This window comes from Impatiens glandulifera, chromosome 1, assembly GCF_907164915.1.
Source record: "Impatiens glandulifera chromosome 1, dImpGla2.1, whole genome shotgun sequence".
NCBI classification, from domain to species: Eukaryota; Viridiplantae; Streptophyta; class Magnoliopsida; order Ericales; family Balsaminaceae; genus Impatiens; species Impatiens glandulifera.
Genome location: NC_061862.1, coordinates 42,824,148 through 42,846,199, shown reverse-complemented (window position 1 = coordinate 42,846,199; position 22,052 = coordinate 42,824,148). Strand labels below are relative to the sequence as shown.

Sequence of the window (22,052 nt, the reverse complement as noted above, 5' to 3'; positions counted from 1 at the left end):
ATCGTTAAAAAGTTCATTTTAATTATTCATTTTTTTGTCTAATTAAAATTCAAAAAATTGAATTTTTGATAATGGTTTAAGATAAGTTCCAGCATTAAGTTTTAACATTAGTAGTAAAAATAAAAATTAACAACAAATAACTACATACTAAATTATTAAAAGTTGCTTTATAAGCACTAAAATTTCACTTACCCAATTTATAAATTTTAAATAAATTTAAAATAATTAAATCAAGACTAAATCATGATTAAATAATTAGTTGATATAATTATTATATTAATTAAATCCAATTAATTAGAATAAAAGACAAAAAAATTTTAATAAAATAATTTGAGATAAATGTTATATTCATTTAACCCAAATTAATTTTAATGATTATTAAAGAAATTAAAACAAATAATTCGAGATAAATATTGGGTACATTTTATCCCAAATTATTTATTTATAAGCCTCCAAATATAAAAAATAATAATAAACAGGATAAATAAATAATGTGTCTATTAAAAATAATTCGTGTATTTTGTATGTTGAAAATGGAGACAAAATGAATTTTAAAAAAATCAATTTTAAACAAGCTCTTAAGCTAAAAAGATGGCCGTGATCTAGTGTTGTTGAATACAAGAGAAACGGATGCAGCAGACCACCAACCATTGAATGAACGCGTGTTTGCTAGCTTTTAATAGTTCAACTACCTCCACACGTTCTTGTGGGTTTAAAATTTGGTTGATCAATACAATTTAAGAATCGTTGGTCGTGTTTAAATTGATTTTGATTGTTTTTTCCGATAAGAAGACAATCTCGTCCTCGATTTATAATAAGTTTTTGGTTTCTAAGTTTAAGTTAGAGTAAAAGTAAATCTCATTATTATTCATAGATTCGAAGTCAGCTTCTTGTGTTACATCGAGGGGTTTATTACATATAAGAAAAGATGATCTAACAAGATCATTGTTCTCAGATTTCTTACAATGTACAGTATTTGACATCTCTCTACACATGAAAAGAGAAAGAGTTCTACTTTCGTCGATCACAGTATCAACGAATGAAAGAGAATCAGTTCCTTGAAGAAAGGAAGTGTTGGCTTCCTATGCTAGATCATCTATCTAGGCCAAATTTTCTAGGGCATCGCGCCAATAGTTCGTTCTTTTCCTAATCACGCAAATAAAAGGGCTATGATTATGAAGACAAGCTAAAAATATTTCGAGACCTAGAAAACGTCTTTATAAATCTAGATTGGTAAAGTGTTCAGGGCAGTCAAATCATAGGGTTCTTTGTCCCTCACAGATGAGCTGTTCATTCAAGGTTGGTGGAAAAATATGCGTCGTTTGGATATCATTTCCTTGCGGATTTCTTCGAATCTTGTAGGGATATATTCTAGACCGTGGCGATCCATTTTACAACATGGTTGTGGAATTGATTGCATGCCATTAGCGTTCGGGCCTAAGCCCATGCTAGGGACATATCTCATTTTGCACATCATTCTAATGGATGGGGAGGTTAAACGTACTAAAGTTAGGGTGTGTGGATAAGTCTTTATCTACTAGGAAGATTGGACATATCTCAAACTTACTTAGTTCAACCTTAGGGGTGTCAATGTGGGTAGACCCAATGACTATTACGGTGTTAGTTTCGTCGTTGACTATGATAACCTGGTCGATGGCGATGAACCTAAGCTTTTGGTGTAGCGTAGAGGCTACATCACTGTCTTGGTACAACCATGATCTTCCTAAGATCAAATTATAAGAAGGTTACATATTAATGACACAAAAGTCAACTTGAAAGGGTATTCCGACCACTCGGACAGAGCACTTGAGTCAACCCATTATCTCACAGTGAGAGCTGTCAAAGCCTCTGACACACGGGTCAGATGGTATTTAGGATACACCTATATTATTAAGAGTCTTCCAAGGACATATGTTGAGAGCGGATCCATTGTCTATTAAAACCATCAAAACAGTCTTTCCCTTCATTTGCACATAAATATAGAGGGCTTTATCATGGTCTAATTCGATTGATGGAAGATTATTGTCTTCAAAGTCGATCATGTTATGTTGCGAAGTAGTGGATATGATCCCTTCTAGTTCTTCTAGGGTGGTGTTGGTAGGAATATTGGTCTTACTTAACTCATTGATGACTGCTTTCATGTGCTTGATAGAGTACATCATGATTTCCCAGATGGAAATGTTAACATTTTTCTTTTTTAGTTGACTCAAGAGGTTATCTTCTAGGTTAAGAGCTCTAGGCTCATTTTCCCATCTATTTCATACTATGGTTAGAAAGTGGTTGGCACATTGACCGGTGTGATTTTCATGAAACTAGGTTAAAAATATGTATCACCACGTATTGTCGCGATGTCTATCGAGGCGTAGATGTGGGCAGTCGTTTTTGACTTCCACCATTCATAAATTTTACCGAAATGGGTTTTGGACTTCTTTTTGGGCCAGGGATCAATCATGTTATTTATGGTTTAGCGTGATGGATCAAGTCTAGTAATGTGATGGTGTCAAAGGATGCTTCATCGGTTGTGAGCATGTTGACTTGGTGATTTCGTAGCATATTCTTGGATATCTTCAATTTAGCGATCACGTTTTGCTCGATTAAGTCTTAGAATAGATGTTTGAGGGCGCTACAACTATCGGTAGCATGGCCCTTTTCTTGGTGCTAATTGCACCAATCGTTCTCATACTTTCCCAAGAATGGTCTTTCCGTTCTTGGGGAGAGGGGTTTGATAAGATTCTTCTCCTGGAGAATCTTCATCACCTGACTAAAAGGCATCCCTAAGTCGTCAAAGACTCTATGAGGTCTAGGTGCCTTTGAAAGTGTAGATTTAGTAGGGGTTGGTGTACTTACCTTATCTTGTGAAGGCTTGCTTGGACTTGTCTTTTGATGTGAACGTTCTTGCCAGGTAGTTGTTACCTAGTGTACTTTTATCTTTTCATTTCTCGGGAAATGACTTGGAGGTAGCTTTGACTGTTTTTTCCTCTCTCCCTTCTTTATCGATGGCTCCATCGAAATTATTGCCAAATTCAGTGATTTCTTCATATTTTGAAAGGTTTTGATGATGAATCCAGTAGAATATCGTTCGTTAACGCTTTCCAAAATCATATTGATATGTCGTTGTTCGCTCGGGAGGGAATTGATTTCCTCAGCGATAGATTTCCATCTTTCGATGAACATGGAGAATTTCTCATTGTCTCCTTGTTTGATATTCTTTAACTCATTTTTTGGCCGTTCGAGGTTGAGGTGCATAGAGAAGCGTTCTATAAACGTTGCATCTATTTTTTATGTGCTCTATAGATATAATATATTTTACTGGTCATCAAGGTACTTGGGTAATAAGTGGAGAACTATTGGTTCTCCAAGTCGTAATATGGTCATTGTGGAAGTGTACATTTTGAAAAAGACTAATGAGTCGCTTTTTCCGATGTACTTAGATATGGCTGGAAGTTTGACGCCTAATGGAATGATTGCTCGTTCGACAGTTTTCATAGCATCTTTCCAGCCATAGTGTTCTTCAATGCTTTTGTCCTTAGTCATTCTGTTTAGCTAGGCTTGCATCTCTGCATGCATGTCTTGAACTTGAGCCATTTGGCGTTCATATTTCGTTAGTGGTGGTTGATCAGTCACTGAAATTTGTCTATCATGTGATCCCAAGGGGTTGAGTACCTCCTCATGTTGTCCCCGTGTGGTTAGGTCGATATCCTTTTCGGAGTCTTTATAGAGAGAGACTTCATCTTGACTTTGAGGACTAGTAGGACAGGGGTTGATGGGAGTAAACATAACTGGGATAGGCTAGTTAGGAAATCGAGAGGAAGAAGGCATATTTTGGGATGTGGATGGGATTTGCTAATTAGCTAAAGAGTTTGTGATTAGCACGAGTTATTTCGTTACATGTTGCAAAGTTGCCTTCATTTCCATGAGTTCGGTCATAGAGACCATTTCAGGTACTGGGAGTTCTTCGACCATCTGGTGGCGTATAAAACGTCTGGTTTTTTGGTCTCTCTTTCTAGGGGTCGTGTCGGTTGTCGTAGTCGTGGACTATTGAAAAAAGAAAGAGTTGAAGGTTTGTAATTGTAACAAAGTACAATGCAATGCATATGCACATAAGATGAATCTAGGGAATGAACATCTCCTTTGTGATTCGAAAAGCAAACATAGAGTTGTTATTGTATACACTAAAAATTTACACACCAAATTATAATATTAAACTAATTTGATTTATTTTCAAATAAATAAAATCAAAATAATTAACCCCAAGGCCAAACCCCAATTAAAACAATTAATTAGACTAATTATTGTAATAATTAAATCATAATTAATTAAGGAAAATGGCCAAAACAAAAAAATAAAAATTATTTGGGATAAATGTTGTACTTATTTTATCTTAAAATAATTTTGAAAAAAATCAAGGGATTAAAATAAATAATTTAGGATGAAATGAGGTACTCATTTCATCTCCCAAAATTATTTATGTAACCCTAAAATATACAAAATTAAATAAATAAATTGGAAAAATATCTGTCATATTTATTTAAATATTTTGTGTATTTTAAAAAATTAAAATTAAACCCAAAAGGATGAAATAAAAATAAATTTCAAACAAACTCTTAAGGTTTTAAAATAAAAATAAATTCGTAATCCAATGTAGCTAAAATTCGGAAGGAATCCTACCGGCCGAATCGCGCCCATTGGATCAGCGCTGGATTCTCATCCAATGTTCCAGGCGCGCCTGCGTATCCCATTGTAGTGGAAGGAGCACGCGCTCACGAGGCACTAGATCGGCTAACGCCTGTTAGTCGAGACGAACGCCAACGACGCTTAACGGACCGCTAACAGAACGCGCTAACACGCATGAAATGGCATTGTTTCGACTTCCACTGTCGTCTTCATCGCGATGCCAGAAGGATAAGAATAATGTCTCATCCTTTGATTTTCTAAAAATGGAACTCTCTCCATGGTCAACCAAAACGGCTGATTCAAAAGCTTAAATGATCACCCTACTTCGATGATCATTTTTTCTACTTCAATAGGGACGATTCATCCCTATTTCGTCAAGTTCGCTCGAGAACTTAAAATGTCATTAATGGCTTTTGGTTGATTCGATCCACTTGAATCCTCAACCGACTTGAGGAGGCTTTAAATAGTCTCCCTCAACACTTTTGAAGGCAAGAGATAACATCACAAGCCATAAATCAAAAGAAATCGAAAATTCACCATTGTAGCTCAAAGTTTCAGATTTTTTGAATTTTCTGTTTAAGGCTTTAAAACTTGGATCTTGACATCCTTAAAATTTCCCTAAGGTCTAAGAAGTGTGTCTACAATCCTTGGTAAGCTTTCAATCACCTTTTAATTCATATTTTTAGTTTGAAATTGAAATTTTTATTTTTCCGTTTTCATAAGCTTGTATGTTGTCTAGGTCTTGAATTTGATGGTTGGAAATCGATCTTATGATCATTTATAAGCTTTATTTGAAAGCTAAAACCGATCAATCAGTCTTAAAAAGAAAAACCCAATTTTTAATTTGAAAAATCAAAAAATCGGGTTTGTTATCCTTGGCTAATTCTTGAGGATCACAGCCCAGAAAGCTTCTCAATATGATTGTAATGATATTGGACAACTGTTTGGATCATGTTTGATCCATTCCAATTATGTTTGATCAAAATCAAAATTTTCAAAATAATTGAAATTTTTGATTTTTTGAATTGATCCAAACGAATATCAAATATTTTTGTTTTTGTATCAATCAAGTATATGAGGTATAAAGAAGCTATTGGCTAGCTCCTTTCACCTCAAACTTTAAAACCAAAAACCCAATTTTTGGCTACAAATTGTTTTGAATGAATTCATCATCACCTAGGTGGTCGATTGATACTTTGAGGTGATGTTCTAAATGTTTCTAAAAGCTTGTGAAGCTACCCAGACCTTTGGATCGAATAATCCAAGTCTCTATGAAAATTGCAAACCTGCAATTTTGATGTTATTGAGGACCGGTAGTTCCAACCGAGGATTGAGATATTCGACCGAAATTAAGCATTATAATATATATATATATATATATATATTACTATTTAATAATTAATAAATAATAAATTTTGGTATTATATTTTTGGTGAGAGAATAATGTATTTATTTATTTTTTTAATAATAATAATTATTTAAAATTTTAACATGAAATAAATTCAACTTAAATTAAAACAATATTTTGAAAATACAATAAGTTCTAATCTGATGGGATGTTCACAAAATTGTCACTTACTATAAAGTGTTCTTTATTTAAGCACAGTTCGATTATATATTTGTGGATAATTTGGATCTGCTAAATTGAAGGCCATGTGCAAACACTAAAAAAGAACGAATTAAATTTTAGCCTTTTAAAAAAGAGTATTTTATTATTATTATTTTTAATGTGTTATTATTAATGTGAAAAATATGATTAAATTAAATTTAAAAAAATGGATGAAACAAAATAATTTTTAAATAATTATTTGGAACTAGAGTCTAGTATGATCATATGTACAGTAAGTAAGCTTTTTCTTAGAAATTTATGCCACTTTAAAGCATTCTTCAAACACATCATATGAGACCTTGTCCAATGGACTGGCCAAAAAGTGTCCAAAATTCTATATATGTCTTGTCCAATAAGAAGCTTTTATTTATTTATTTATTTATTTTTAAAAATATAATCACCGTAAAAATAAATAAAAATTAATGTGTACGAGTTCATTTTCAAAGAAAAAAATTAAATAGTTAAAGAAAGAAACTTCTGTTTTAAATTATTTTTAAAAAATAGCTTAAGAGGAGAGAAAATAATAAGTTTTTGCCATTTCTTTTTATTAATATTTTTTTTTTTTAAATTGTACTCATACCGTCATAGTTGGTCAAAGATAATAAAATCTTTGAAAGAAAAAGCTTAATGAAAAAGGCAAACATCATAATTATAAGTTACATTATACTAAGCTGTCATGAAAAGTAAAAAGTAAAAGAAAAAAAGTATTTCTTAATGCCTATACCTTAATCTTGCAATTGGGTTCATTTTAATTTATTATATCTTTATAAAGCAAAATAAAAGTAAAAAAAGATACAATTATGTAGGGTTGAGATAGTGGTACGGTATATGTAAACACTATTAGTATTATATAAACTATACTAATAATATAGTTTTGGTTGGTTTTATTTATATTATTTGAAGAAATTTTAATCAACTTATTATTTTTTCATTCATTTATATCAATTAAATTATCATCAAAAACATTAAAATATTGTTTTCAATTTTTTTTTTTTTTTTTTGTTACATTGTAATATTGAGAAATATGATATTAAATTTATTAAAAAAAATAATTGTATTTCCACAATGGAGGAAAAAAGGCCATGGAATTCAAAAGAAAAAGTGAAAAAATGGTAAAGTTGTTGTAGTTGTACGATTAGCTTAGCTGGCAACATGGCTGGATATGGTTGGAAGGCAATAAAGTTTCAAACTTCAATTGCTTCTACTCTCAACAACCCTAATTTTACTACAAATTAATATACTAATTAAGTAATGGAATAAAGCCCATGTTTGTCATTGAACTATTATTTTGTGTTATTATTCACCCTGAACTTGTCTAAAAAATGTTCATCTTTGTCATCAATAGTTGATGACTATATTTTATTTAAATTTATGGGAGTTAGTCATTATCATATTATATACGGGACTAACAATTAAGAAATAATTAAAAACTTTTTTTATTTCCTTCAAATCTTTTATAATTAAAATATTTAGATTAGGTTGTGTATATCAACCACTTATAAGAGAAGATTAATGTAATAATTTATTATCATAATTAATTCAAGTATTATCAATTAGAATCAAACATATATTTGAAAGTGATAAGTAAATTTGGTTACTTTTTTCTTTAAGAAATGACTGGGGTGAGGAATGACGTGACGTAGTTTGATTCGCTGGAAAAAAAAAATAATTTTTTTTTTTTTTTTTTTAACCAATGAGGTGATGTCACGTCATTCTCTCGTTCTCTCCCCTATCACTCTTTTTTTCTTTGTATTTATCTCTATGTCTCCTCAAATGACAACCAAGAAATCATTTGTACGGCTAAATCTTATTCAAATTTGTTCAAAATTGATCGATTTGAAAAGTAATGTTTAAGTCATGGATGAATCAAGAAACAGGCTATTAGATTTGAAGGTAGTTTGTGAGAAAGATATCAAAGAGAGGTTGGGGGAGAAACATATGTAATGAGTTTGTGCTCATATTTTTATTTAAGAAACTTTACTCTAATTTAAATAAGCCCTTATGATCAATTTGGACAGTATTAAATTTTTGCACTATATTTTTAGTAATTAATTTCTACAAATATATCTGCTAAAGAAAATAGAAGGCAACAAAGTTCAACTTAGAAGTTTGACGGTATATAGTGTTTTCAAACTTCCCCAACAATTGTTTAACAATAAAAAATTCATGATCTAGAAAATAATCACAACAACTTTTACTATAATATTCTCGATTGTTTATTTGGTGCTACAATTTATGAGATCCGAAAAAAAAAGTATTAAAAATCATATTTTAGAGTTTGAAAAATTGAAGAAGTTTAGAAAGACGTCTGGATAACCCCAAAATTGCATTAATTTAAAATTGAAGAACGATCTTTAATATTTTCAACAATTGCATTTTTTTATTTTATTTTATTTTTAAAAAAATGAGATATTAATGTTAATCAAGTTACTAAACTATCATACTTGAGGCGAGTAAGCTTAATTCACATTGCAAATGGATGCAGAAATAATGTTTTGGGGCTAAATTAGTTATACTTGTACTAATGTTTTTTTAATTAAATAAATGTATTTACTAATTAAAACTTTAAATAATATAAATTAAGAAAAATACCTTAATAAACACAATTCAAAGTTATTTTTGTCGATAAGTCGGTACAAAAGAAGACAATTGTATTATACGAGACTCCATTTGTTAAAAATATTGTAATATTTTCTCATTTTAATGGTTGAAAAAATATCTTTTTCAACATAAACTACTAAATTATCATTCATCCATTCGTCTCCCATTCGATTATGCAAATCAGTCTTCACAGTCTTTATTGTAGAAAAAAAACTCTTTCAACGGATGCAAATGCAACTGGTAAAATTAAAATCAGCTCTATCAAACGATAAACCAATGGAAATGCCGCATCTTTTTATATGCTATATTCTAACTATGTATATTTTTTTATACCAACTTGCTTAAAACCTCCTTTCCTGGTTATCAAAAGCTATTTTTGAATATAAATGACATTTAATTAATATGGCCCTCGAATAATATACTCTCTTCGAACTTCATCTTGATAGCAACATCAAAATTCTCAATTGATTTCCATAATCCCGGATCACTAATAATATCGCCTAAATTTAATTCTGCACGAGATTGATTTTCTACTTGTTCAATAATATTATGCTCATTAGTAAGCTCATTAGATGATGAGGGAGGTTTGGGTTGGGAATGAGAGATAGAAGTATGAATTCGTTTATAAAAAATTTCCATATCCTACGTAAAAGAATAGAAAAATAGAATATGAAATTTTAAAATGTCATTTTGCCCAATTTATTGTCTATTATCAACTATCAAACAATCAATCGGACCAAGTTTTGACCATAGATTAGTTAAACTTTAAACAGAAAAAGAACCCCTTCAAATTCCTAAGCCTTAAATCAGTAATTGAAATTGGTTACCACTTACCCAAAAGCAAAACCCTAAATGGCTAAATCCATACTCCAATGTTATTGCTCGAATATTTAAATACGAAATACCTGAAAAGAATAAGGCATCGGATTACATTCGCCATCTCAGATTACGGATAGCTGAAGGTTGAATCGATGGATAAGATCACTAGCTCTGAACTGGTGAGTTGTGAGGAGTCTCTGAACTAACAAACTAAAATCTTCACCGATGACTGAAAAACAAAAGAAGATTGACGCAACTAATATAATTTAGGTTTTTTTTAGATTTTTAATTTGAAATTTAGTTTAAGCTTTTTTTTATTAATGAGTTTAAAGGGTTTTTTTAGTTTACCCAACTAATATATTATATTATATATAGCATCTGTTTGAGATGCTTAGGCTAGACTTTAGAGCCCACCACATCCCACTTTTTATGTCCGACCTTCATTGTAATAGAAAATTATACATTGTTATTAGTCTATTTGATTTAGTAGTCTATTTTAATATTGTAGAAGTAAAGTATATTTTATTTTTTTGTGATTTGTTTATAAGATGATAAGGAATTGCATGTTTTCTAATGTTACCATATTCAATTTTTATTAATAAACCTGAATTCACCTCTTAATTTCCATGGTTTAGTTTTAGGGAAAAGAAAGAACAAAAAAAAAATCTAAGATTTGAAAAAGAAAATAAAATAAAATTACGAGTATCATGTAGAGAAAAAAAAGTTAAATAACAAAGTTAAGAGTTAAGAATGTGCTAACAATAATAGATGGATGGCAAATATGGGCTTTATTCCTTAAACTTTAAGTCATGCAATTTGAATTTATTAGTATTAAATATTAATTAGTCTGCTAAAATCTTTCTTCCGTTCATACCTTCTTCTCTGAAACTTCGATTTCATATTTAATGCACCAAACTTTCCCTCTCCGACTTTCATTGCCATCTCCAACTTCTCTCTCTAGAATCATTTACAGAAGAAGATGAAGAAGAAATCAAGTAAAATGCCAAAATATACACTACTTGTGATTATGGTATAGTGTTTGAAGCCTTGGATTCTCTAGATGGCCAGTGGAGGAAGCGTTGATGTGCTGTGGGCTCGTTTAATGTCTTTTATGGATCAAAGGTACCATCATCCTTTCTTTTATGATTCAATTCACTTTTTCACATTTTCCGCACTCAATCATGCCCTTGCGTGCCTCGTTTCCTCTCTAACTCCTACAAGATTGTTGTTTTCCATCAATTCGTGCTGCTTTTACTCCTGAAATTTCTAATCTGAGGTGAATCTTTACTCCTCTCTCTCACGTATCTTCGTAATCGACTAATTGTTTTTGTTGAAATAGGTTTTCGTTGAATGCTTAAGTTTTTTTGTACGATTTTTCAAATTTGTTTGCAATTTTGCTTGAAAATTCTCAATCTTTGAGAAGAATAGGAAAAACGGTTCCCTTATGTATTCCAGGTTAAATCTTCAGAAATTAGTATTTCATTTAAGTTTCTTTCTGGCATGAGAACTAGGAATATGATGATGATAATTTTCCCGTTAGTTTTTGACCTAAGCTAGCTGAATATTTGTGTAATCCAGAGAAAGCCCTAGTGGTTGGGGGAAACATAATGAGAATTAGGAATTGGTTGAAAAGAAGAACAAGTAGAAGAAGAAGCAACAGTTCAAGTGGGAAACTGTATATGATGATGAATTGCATTTGTTCTGGAGAACAAATGAGGTTAGAAGATCGAATCCCATCTTCCGAGTCTCTAGCAACCCGAGATTATTCTGCAAGCGGTTTCTCTTCTCGAGCTGGAGAGGCTGATGATACTAAGGCAGACACCAGCAACATCGAAGAGGCGGAATCTTCACTTCGTGAGAGTGGATTTCTGAACTATGAGGTTGTTAATGAATAACATATCGAATTAGCAGTTTGATTTTCATGGAACTTCCATTTTTTCTTTTACACTTACTGTTCATGGCTATTTATATATATGTACAGGAAGCAAGAGCACTGTTAGGGCGTCTGGAGTATCAAAAAGGGAATGTAGAAGCTGCTCTTCATGTATTTGAAGGGATAGACATTGTTGCCGTCACTCCCAGGATTAAGGCTTCCTTATCCAGAAGATCTGAGCTCCCTAAACGCCATTCTTATAGTGATTACTCATCAACCATGTCTCTTCATGCTGTCAGCTTACTGTTTGAGGCAATACTTCTCAAATCCCAATCTTTGCACGCACTTGGGAGGTTTAGAGGTACATCATATGATCTATATCCTTACCCTTTAAAACAGGGCTGATCTTTTATTCTTTTTTATAACTTGCAGAAGCTGCTCAATCATGTAAAGTAATATTGGATACGGTTGAATCAGCATTACCCGAAGGATTACCAGAAAAGTTCGGGTCTGAATCGAAACTGCAGGAAATCTTGAATAAGGCGGTTGAACTGTTTCCCGAGCTTTGGAAACTCGCGTCTGATCCTCAGGAAGCAATATTGGCTTACAGAAAGGCTCTGCTCTATCATTGGGACCTCGATATCGAAACAAGAGCTAGAATCGAGAAAGAGTTTGCTATTTTTCTTCTCTACAGTGGAAGCGATGCTGCCCCTCCAACGCTCCAATCCCAAACTGAAGGCTCCTTCATACCAAGAAACAATATAGAAGAGTCGGTCCTCCTTCTATTGATTCTCCTCAGAAAGTTCACTCTCGGAAAGATCGAATGGGACTCGTCTTTGCTCGACCATCTTTGCTTCGCACTCTCTATCGGAGGCGACATGATGGCTTTCGCCCGTTGTGTTGAAGAATTGCCTCCCGGGATAATGGAAAGAAAGGAAAACTACAACACTCTAGCTTTGAGTTATTACGCCCAAGGTGATAACGCTGCAGCTTTAAATTTGTTGCGGAATTTTCTGAAAGATAGAGAAAACTCCGATCCCAACTTCGAGCTATTGCTGGCTTCAAAGATTTGTTTGGAGAATCAAACTCACCACCCGGAAGAAGGAATCCGTTATCTACGCTCGTTGAACTCCAAATCGGGCTTAAGGTGCGATCAACTGATCGGCAGTTCAAAACTGTTATTGGGTCGTTCGCTCGCGGCTCAGTCTAGGAAAATTCTTTCGGATTCCGAAAGGGTTATTAGACATTCAGAGGCCCTCGAAGTGTTGGAAATTGCAAATGAGGTGAATGGAGGTATAGAACCGGATGTGTTGTATCATCTTAGTCTAGAGAATGCAGAGCAAAGAAAATTGGACGCTGCACTCTATTATGGAAAGCGGCTGTTAAAGGTGGAGGCTGGTTCGAGTATGAAAACGTGGATACATCTGGCTCGTGTATTGTCTGCTCAGAAACGGTTTGTTGATGCTGAGAATGTGATTAATGCGGCTTTAGATGAGACTGGGAAATGGGAACAAGGGGCACTTCTGAGAACTAAAGCTAAATTGCAGATTGCTCAGGGACACATGAAGAATGCAATCGAGACGTATACTCGCCTTCTTGCGGTTCTTCAAGTTCAGCGTAAAAGCTTCGGGCTTCATAAGAAGAATGTAAAGGTAAAATGGAGTAATATCAAAATTGTTTTCATTAGCATGAATGATGATAAGAAATTGAGCCTATTAAAGTATTAATTTTTTTTCTTTTGATTAAGATGATTTTTGAATCATCATTATGAATTTTGTTGAGTTTTCAGATAATGATCAAAATTAAAATTTTTGCCTGCTAACTTATTTTTTTTTGCAGGGTTGGGGACAAACCGATAAAAGCTTGGAAATGGAAACATGGCACGATCTGGCTGACGTTTACACAAGCCTATCGCAGTGGAGGGATGCCGAGACATGTCTTCTGAAGTCGAAAGCCATTAATCCTCATTCTGCTTCTCGATGGCATTCCACCGGTAATTATTCATTTTCGTGACAGTTTCTTATCGGGTTTCATCATCTTCTCTAGCTAATGGCAAGAAAAACTATTCATAAACATTAAACAATTACATTTTTCATGATCAGATCATCTTAGTTCTAGCTATTTTCTTAAGGATCAATGTGTCATTCTAAAATGATTTGGTGGATTTTCTCCAGATTCCACTTTGAATAATTGCACAGTCATGTACCTCTTTTTTCCAAATTTCATCATCATTGATTACCTTTAGTTCTGATATTCATCCAGTCTTTGATCTCGGTTCCACTCTTTTAGGATCATTCATTTAAAGATCTGGGACCAAAATTAACCTTAGCTTTATTCTTACTAATTCTGAATCAGGATTACATTACAAGGCGAAAGGGGAGAACAAAGAAGCGCTCAATTCATTTGGGAAGGCATTGGATGTGGAACCGAATCACGTTCCAAGCTTGATCTCAATGGCGATTGTTCTAAGAGAGCTAAATGAGCGATCTTTGCCTGTTGCAAGAAGCTTCTTGACGGATGCATTACGTCTTGACAGAACAAATCCATTGGCTTGGTATAATTTGGGGATGCTGTACAAAACGGAAGCCGGTGAATTGACATTGGAAGCTGCAGAATGCTTTGAGGCTGCTACCTTTCTTCAAGACTCCGCCCCTGTCGAGCCATTTCGATAAAGAAAGGTTTTAAAAAAGAAGGAAATTATGTACATTTTTATGTGTAACAGCTGCTGGATTAGTAGTTTCTGATGGAGTCTGATAATAAATAATATTTCATTTGAATTGAGTGAAGGATTGATTCCTTTTTGTGTTTGAAACAATAATTGAATAGTAGCTTTATAAGTCAAATAACAATCAAATGAGACATACTTAAACCTAAATACCTAATAGCATAAAATTCAAATCAAATAAACCTTAAACTCAATCTCTTATTTGGCCACGCACCTGATGGTTGATAAACTCTCAATCATGAATCCGTGACAGTTGTAATCTCTATTTTTTTTTTTTTGGATGATGCATGATTTCTTTTCTTAATACTTAAATTAAATTTTTATTTTTGGTGCGGTGTCATGTTTGGCTTATCTAAATTTGTTCGTCAAAAATTTCTTATTTTAAATAATATTATCTGTTTGATGGGATGGGTTGTTTGTTTCTTGTACCTGATTATATTAACGATCATTCTTAAATTCGAATTCGTGGTCGTCCTCTGCTTAACTCCTAAAAAGATTTGAAATTATTTTTTATTGTGTATTATAGAATAATTGATATTTTATTTGTAGACTCTCTCTCTGAAATGACTAGTAGAAATTCTTTCCATATTATTTAATTATTCGTTAAGCTTCCCCTACTTCCTTATTTTTATTATTACGAAACTGTACAATTGTTTTGATTTTTTATTGAAATTATAATTTTTATAAATTGATTATTCTATTTAGAGTAATGATAGGGGAGCGAAATATTTGTAGCAAATAAATAAATATTTGTATTTATTTATTTTTCTTTTTTATATTCATTAATAATTTTATCTCTCTTCTCATTACATACATTTTTTTCTCTTAAATATGACGCATTCAATAAAAAACAATTTTTATTATTAAAAAACACTTAATAATTTATCTCTTTAATTTTTTATTATTATAAATATATATTTTTTAAATTATTGTACATGCCCACTCTAAACCTATAAACCACATTTTAATTATTTCTCCCCCTATAAACTTTATTTTAATTATTTCTCTCTTTCAATAATTTTTTTTTTTATTTATTAAAAAAATAAATTTATTTTTAATAATAAAAATATCTCAAATTAAAATAAATAATAATTAATTAGGAGAATAATAACATGGTGTGCTAGTTGAATAATCTTTCACCCTCTTTTGTGTGCTAGTTGAATAATCTTTCACCCTCTTTTGTTTGACTCGGGGAGCTGAGCTGATCTGATAAATGCACTTCAAAGGGGGGAAGCTAGGTTCCCATGTTGGTATGGCCGGGCATAAAATATTTGGTTGTTAGGTAAAAAAGAAGAGGTAGATCCGAGAACGGAAGTCAAGGAAGGCTGGCAGATAAAATTGATAACCTTCGTAGGCTTATGCTAGATTGATTATGAATGTTTCATAACGAGCACGTTGAATAGCCTCATTATATCATTTTTCATATACTCATATTTATGTAGTTGATATTAAAAGAAAGAGATTTTTAAGGAGAGAAAAGAGAGATAAACAACACTTAAGAGTTTAAAAAAGAGAATCAATCGTTGAGTAAAATAATTAATAATTTTTGTTTTTATTATTATTAATAAATATATTATTAAATTAATAGAGGATAGAATTAATTAATTGAATTAAAAAATATTTTTTTTATTCTCTTATATATAAATTTTAATTAACATAATTAATTATTATTTATTTTAATTTGAATCATTTTTTATTATTAAAATATAAAATTTATTTTTTATAATAAAAATTGAATTTTATATTGAATGCGTCGTATTTAAGATAAAGAAATGCGTCATATTTAAGATAATGAGAGAGAAAATTATTAATGAATATAAAAAAGAAAAATAAATAAATACCGAGTCATCAAGTCTAATCAGCACTCCACGTCGTTCACTGCCTCATTCGCTACAAATCTTTCGCTCCCCTATCATTACTCTTCTATTTAATACCTAAAGTCTGTTGTTTAGATTTTGTAATATTTATAAATTAATTTTGTATGTTTGATTATTTATTTCAAATATGTTTTTTACGACATCGTGACTTGTCACCCAGGCACACAAACTTTATGCATGATGATAAAGCACCACAAAAGTTGGGCATTTGCTATTATCATTAAATCAACATATGATCCTCATCCTAATCCATGTGGACTTTTTTCAATTAAAAAAAAAAAACACAACTATGCTTCTCAACTAAACCCAACCTGTTGGAATCCAACCCCAGTTATATCCGAACCCAATTAGAGATATTCAAACAAAACTGATTGAAATATATTTAATTTTTTACTCTACTTTTTAAATTAAAATTACAGCTAAATCTCAAAATTTAAATCTAATTTGTAAATATTATACATGTACTAACTATATTTATAATAATTTAAAAAGAAAAAATTAATAAAATAAATTAATAATAATAATGTATAAACTAAAAATAGTTCTAGATTTAGTAAGTTTCAAGGTATCAACAAATATTCATCTCTTGCTCAGAACCCTAAGGAAAATTTATTTACATTTTTCGTCTCTAATTTAGAACTTTTTTCGATTTAAATAATTCAAATTTAAAAAATATCATTTCACTTCTCATCCTCCGTTACGTCACTTAATTTATTAAATAAAATATTAAATTATTTTTTATTTTAAATTATTATTATTATTTTATCTTTATACATCAAAAATATTTTACAACTCCTCCAAATTACCACCATCATTATTTTAAAATAGCTCAAATTATAATTTTAATCCATTTCCAGACCAAGCAGATGAGTACACATATATCTGCGGAATTGCTATCCCGAATAATCCTTGTCCTACGCAAAGGAATAATGTTGGATAGCAAAACCTTCTAAATAAAGTCCATTTGATCTTTATAAACTTATGAATTATTATGGAAAAGGTCAGAAGGTCATTTGAGGAAATTTAATGAAATGACTCAATAATCACGGTATTTTGGGAAATGACACCAGTCAGATAATGTTTACAAAAATTACCTTTTCGGCATTTACAAAGTCCAAAATGCCCATTTGCGTCACGCGAAACATGTATTTTTGTGACGCAAAGAGGTGGTATGTGAAATGTCTTTATTATATTTTCCCCAATTTTTTCATTTTTTCTGCCCCTATTCTTTCCCGTTCTCTATCTCTTCTCGGTCTCCTCCCAATTCTCTCTAAACCCTAAGCGGCAAACACAACGACGAACAAATGAAAAAAAGTGGAAGAAGACCTAGAAGAGAAAGAACGGGATAGAAGATGACAGAAAAAATGAAAAAAATGGGGAAAATATAATAAATATTAAGGGTATTCTGGACATTTCACAGGCCACCTCTTCGCATCACGAGAATACATGCTTCGCGTGACGCGAAGAGATATTTTGGACTTTCTACATGCTAAAAAAATCATTTTTGCTAACATTATGAGGTCTGTGTCATCTCTCAAAATACGGTTATTATTAGGATTATTTCGTCAAATTTTTTAATTTAGAATACTAGTACAATTAAAATGTACCATATTAATATTCTTTTTTAAGTTTTTGTTTTTTTTTTTTAAATTTGATTGCGGATCATGTTGGGTTGTAAGGATGATAACTTTATTTTAGTTGTAATTTATTCAGTTCATCATTTTTCTTTAATTTTTTTTTTTTGTAGGATTTGATAAAGCGTCAATGTAGTATGTTTTTCAGGTCAGCCCTAACAACTTTAGCTTAGTATTTTCCAAGACATCATTTGAAAAAAAGTTGTGACTGTATTGCTAAGACTGTATCATCTGCTTACATAAACAAAATGCAGACAGATTAATAATATATATAATTATTACCTCTCATCTTACTCTTTGTGGTAAAGATGATGATAGTGTAAATATGTTACTTATACATATATAATTTTTTTTTTACAGTGTCATCATCTTCTTCTTCTTCCATGAACAAATTTCATCGTCTCTTTGGGAGCTGAAACGTCTTCTTCAAGAAATGACCAGCCGCCTTATCATTTCTATGGCACAAAACTCTCAATATAGTATTCGCATCTGTTCTATTCCATACCCCAGTCGTCGGCGGCATAGGCACCCGCCGGCTTCCAATTATCCCAATCCCATTCGCTTCACACGCCGCCGTACTAAAATCCTCCACCAAATTCTCCGTGGACTGTCCCATAAGCGCAACCACACCCTCCGCCATATTCGCCTCCCTATCAACCACCTCCTCCGATATCAACCCTTCTCCACAACTTGCAAATACCCTTTTCAAATTCTTAAAATCATCTTCCACCATTTCATAATCTCCCCTCTGAAACGCCCTCGAGCTCCCCCCTGCTAGAATGATCATCAAGAACGCGTTGAACGCAGCCTTCATTATCTCCTTCAGAGCCAACGGTTGAGCCCGGTCGGCCACGATTGCGAAGACCAATGATATGTTCTGTTTAAGTTTCTTGAGAGCCGGTTTTATACGGGAACTGGAGACATCGTCTTTATAGAGGCTGTCGTAAAAGACTAATTTTGAATCGAGAAATACTAATCGGTAGGCGGCTACTTGACAGACGTGTTCCAATGCGTATTGAATGGAGGCGCATGCATTTCCGAAGTAGGCTGAGGATGATCGGAGAAGGCGTTTTTGTGACTGTAAGGATGATGATGGGACGATGATTCTGGGTGAAAGGGATAGAGCTTTGTCGAGTGAATGGATTTGGGAAAGTAGGTAATGGAGTGTGTTAAGACGGATGTAGAGTCGTTGAGTTCCTCGGCTGGTGGAAGAATGATTATGTTGGTGATGATGATGCTGATGATCTTCCTTGTTATGTTCTTCAAATTGCTCATAATGGGTAGCCGTTGCTGTCGATCGACCGATCTTCTTCTTCCACATCTTAAAGAAGTTGGACTCACCGCTGCATCGCGTTAATGGAGGTAGAGTTGGCATATAGCTCTGTCTTGATCCTGAACAGACAAGATAATTGTTTAAGAGTGAAACCATGAAATAAGTAATGAAATGTGCATGCTTACCACATGAGGCGACAAAAGAGATGTAATCGCGGAAGATATGATTGAATTCATTGGCGAAGTTATGCACTAAATTCTCGGAGACTCCCAATGGGATTTGGAAGAAGTCGTTTACGTTGTCCCTGGCCATGGTCATTAGCTCCACGGCTGATTGAGCATAAGGCTCTGTTTTCGACTTTGGATTCCATGTCTTCATTATTATTGCAAAATACAAGACAACCTTTGTTATTTATTATATGAATATCATACAATGATGGAGTGAAGAAGAAGAAGAATTACCTCAGTTTCTTTAGCTCTTTCAACACATTTTCTTCCTCTTTTGAGCCTTTCATCAAGCCATTGTTTCATCAGGGTCATAATCACAGAATCAACCTCATAAGGAACCATCTCTTTGGCAACGGATTTACACTCTTCTTCTGTCGCCATGTCGATCATGAGCTTTTCGAGCTTCCCTGCTCTTTGCAACACAGTAATCATCTCGACGTTGAGAGATGACACTCCGGTGAGATATTGTTTCAAGACAGTGCCATAACAAGAGTGGAGAGTTGCTATCGCAGAAACTCCAGCTATTGGGTGCCATTTCTTGAGGATCGGACTGAAGAATTCCTTCTCTTTCAATGCTAGCTCTTGCGTTTCATTAGCCAACTGGAGTAACGCGTCACTCAGTTCAATACCCTCGTCTTCCTTTTCGTTACTCGCATTTCTATTCTCCACCAGCTAATTGCAGTGTCATGAAGAAATTTTATAATGTAATTCAAATTTGGATATTAGAAACTGTATGAATGATTAGATTAGATTACCTGAGCGAAAGCATTCCTCATCGACGATCGAGTATATTCAGCTATTCTCTTCTCAATAGAGTGTTCCCCGGCAACTTCCAACCCCTTGTCCTGAGCTGCAGCGGCTGCCGCCACCAAGATATCTTCCTCCAAGATCTTCATGGCGGAGAAAACCAAAGGAAGCATATTCTCCATCAACCCAACATTACCACGATGGAAATAGCTATGATAATCAAGCAATTTGTTCTCCGACCATCTCTTTATCGAACTCACAACCGATCCCAACATCTTCACATACAAATTCTCCCTGTTAGGTCTCTTGGCATCATTAGCCACCTCATTAAGCATCGTGAGAGAAGCAGACAATAAATCGGACTCCGTTTGACCAGTGGCAACATATTGCTCGAACAAAACCCAAGTGAAACACAAGTTATGGATTGACCTATTAATACCCAATATGGACCAAGTCTTCTTCATCAACTCCAATAGCTCGTCGACTTCATCGATGACTGCTGTATCATCTTTTAGATCGAATATGCATCGGAGAAGGGAAATGTAGATATGGGTATTAAAAGGGTACCCATCGGCCCAGTGACAGACATCGGTGGGTGAGCCGTCGATTGAACGCCATGCGAGAGAGACTGCAGAGTTGCAGAGGGCGCGAATCTGCTCGGAGTTTTTTCCGACGTCGATGGGTCGAGCTTCACCGGAGCTGACTATTTCCCTTAGTTTGTTCGCTAACAAATTGTTCGATTTGATGAGTGGAATATAAGGATGGTGAAGGAGACCAGTCTCGAGGACCTTGAGTTGTCGGCGTTGCCAAACGTGGTAATCGTGAGAGTCTGTAAACTCCGACGGCTTAAGTTGCCGGAGAAGCTCCAACGGTAAGATGATCGTCTCCGCCTTCCTTCCCGTCTGTAATTACATCATATTTTTTTTGATAATTTGAAATGATTGTGTGAGAATAACAGTAGTAGTTTACCTGTCCAACTAGGGTTCTCATCAGAGTCTTCCTCAGCCTGTTATCGCACTGCTCTGTCACCTTCATTTGTTGTCTCATAATCTCCGCCGACGTTAACGGCCGTCTGTTCCTCCCCGCCGTACCGACGATACTATTAACGTTGTTATACCCCGGGCTCGGACTGGCTCCTCCTCCGTTACCACCGGCGAATCTGGGAGATCCGGTCTTTCTGGATTGGGATCGTTTCAGCATTTTGAGCCCCAATGCTCTCTTCAATTTGCTCGTAACCGCCATCCCCACACCATGATTTACCCTCGCCGGCGACGACCCTGACGCTGCTACATGACCTAATTCTTCTGTGTAACCTGTTTGATTAATGGACTTAAGCCCTGCCCCGAAGCCAGGGGAAGACCTGCAGGCTGTGAAGAAAATCTCGTAGGCAGTTTCGCGGAGCTGGTGGTTATTGATTCCGTCGAGCTCGCCGAAGGGCCAAATGAGGTCGGGAATGTCGCCGCCGGTGTATGGAGGAGTATGATCATTGTTGTTGTTGTTTATCAGGGCCGTGGATTCGCGGCCCATGATATGGTTGAGGTGGTGGGTTTGGATGATTGAGGAGAACAGAGAGGCGTGTGATTTGAGAGAGACGATGAAATTTGGTGGTTTTGGAGAAGAAGAGGGAAAAGATGAAAAACTGAAGGTTAATTGTTCAAGAGATTAGTGGTTTTGGTTTCTTCTCCGAAGAAGAAGCGAGTTGTTTGTTATGTTTAGGAATGTCAAAAAGCGGTCCAGGGCGGGAACTCTATTTCGAATCGAGAATTCTTGACGGCAGGACAGGGAATAATAGACACTAAAATTAATTTAATAATTATTTTGAGATTTTTATATAGGTTTGATCTAATTAATATATTAAATATTCCTAAATTAATGGATTAATGTTATAATTTTGTATATATTTTATATTTTAGAATGAATAGAACAACTAATTTTATTATTTTATAGTATCATAACTTAATGTTTTCTCTCTTCTGTCGCGCCTAGCCTAACG

General features: G+C 33.7%; 2 protein-coding genes across 2 annotated transcripts; one reads left to right on the top strand and one right to left on the bottom strand.

Moving 5' to 3' along the window:
• The first annotated feature begins 10,637 nt into the window (after positions 1–10,637).
• Positions 10,638–14,373, top strand: LOC124922613 (protein NPGR2). The gene is made up of 6 exons (XM_047463338.1): positions 10,638–10,825; positions 11,282–11,583; positions 11,685–11,937; positions 12,009–13,228; positions 13,416–13,569; positions 13,932–14,373. The coding sequence occupies exons 2-6, from the start codon at positions 11,311–11,313 to the stop codon at positions 14,246–14,248; spliced, it is 2,217 nt and encodes a 738-aa protein (XP_047319294.1). The 5' UTR covers positions 10,638–10,825; positions 11,282–11,310; the 3' UTR covers positions 14,249–14,373.
• Positions 14,374–17,992: 3,619 nt separating this feature from the next.
• LOC124922612 (protein unc-13 homolog) lies at positions 17,993–21,746 on the bottom strand. Its single transcript, XM_047463337.1, has 4 exons — positions 21,029–21,746; positions 20,068–20,961; positions 19,547–19,984; positions 17,993–19,457 (listed from the first exon to the last, which is right to left on the bottom strand). The coding sequence occupies exons 1-4, from the start codon at positions 21,584–21,586 to the stop codon at positions 18,207–18,209; spliced, it is 3,141 nt and encodes a 1,046-aa protein (XP_047319293.1). The 5' UTR covers positions 21,587–21,746; the 3' UTR covers positions 17,993–18,206.
• Positions 21,747–22,052: the final 306 nt, after the last annotated feature.

What these genes read in the sequence shown, in the direction of transcription:
- LOC124922612 (XM_047463337.1), bottom strand. Translation starts at nt 21,586, where the DNA reads ATGGGCCGCGAATCCACGGCCCTGATAAACAACAACAACAATGATCAT. An exon ending in TGAGGAATGCTTTCGCTCAG is followed by an intron (nt 19,985 to 20,067) that starts GTAATCTAATCT and finishes CACTGCAATTAG; the next exon opens with CTGGTGGAGAATAGAAATGC. An exon ending in AAAGAGCTAAAGAAACTGAG is followed by an intron (nt 19,458 to 19,546) that starts GTAATTCTTCTT and finishes ATAATAATGAAG; the next exon opens with ACATGGAATCCAAAGTCGAA.
- LOC124922613 (XM_047463338.1), top strand. Translation starts at nt 11,311, where the DNA reads ATGAGAATTAGGAATTGGTTGAAAAGAAGAACAAGTAGAAGAAGAAGC. An exon ending in GTGGATTTCTGAACTATGAG is followed by an intron (nt 11,584 to 11,684) that starts GTTGTTAATGAA and finishes ATATATGTACAG; the next exon opens with GAAGCAAGAGCACTGTTAGG. An exon ending in TTCATAAGAAGAATGTAAAG is followed by an intron (nt 13,229 to 13,415) that starts GTAAAATGGAGT and finishes TTTTTTTTGCAG; the next exon opens with GGTTGGGGACAAACCGATAA.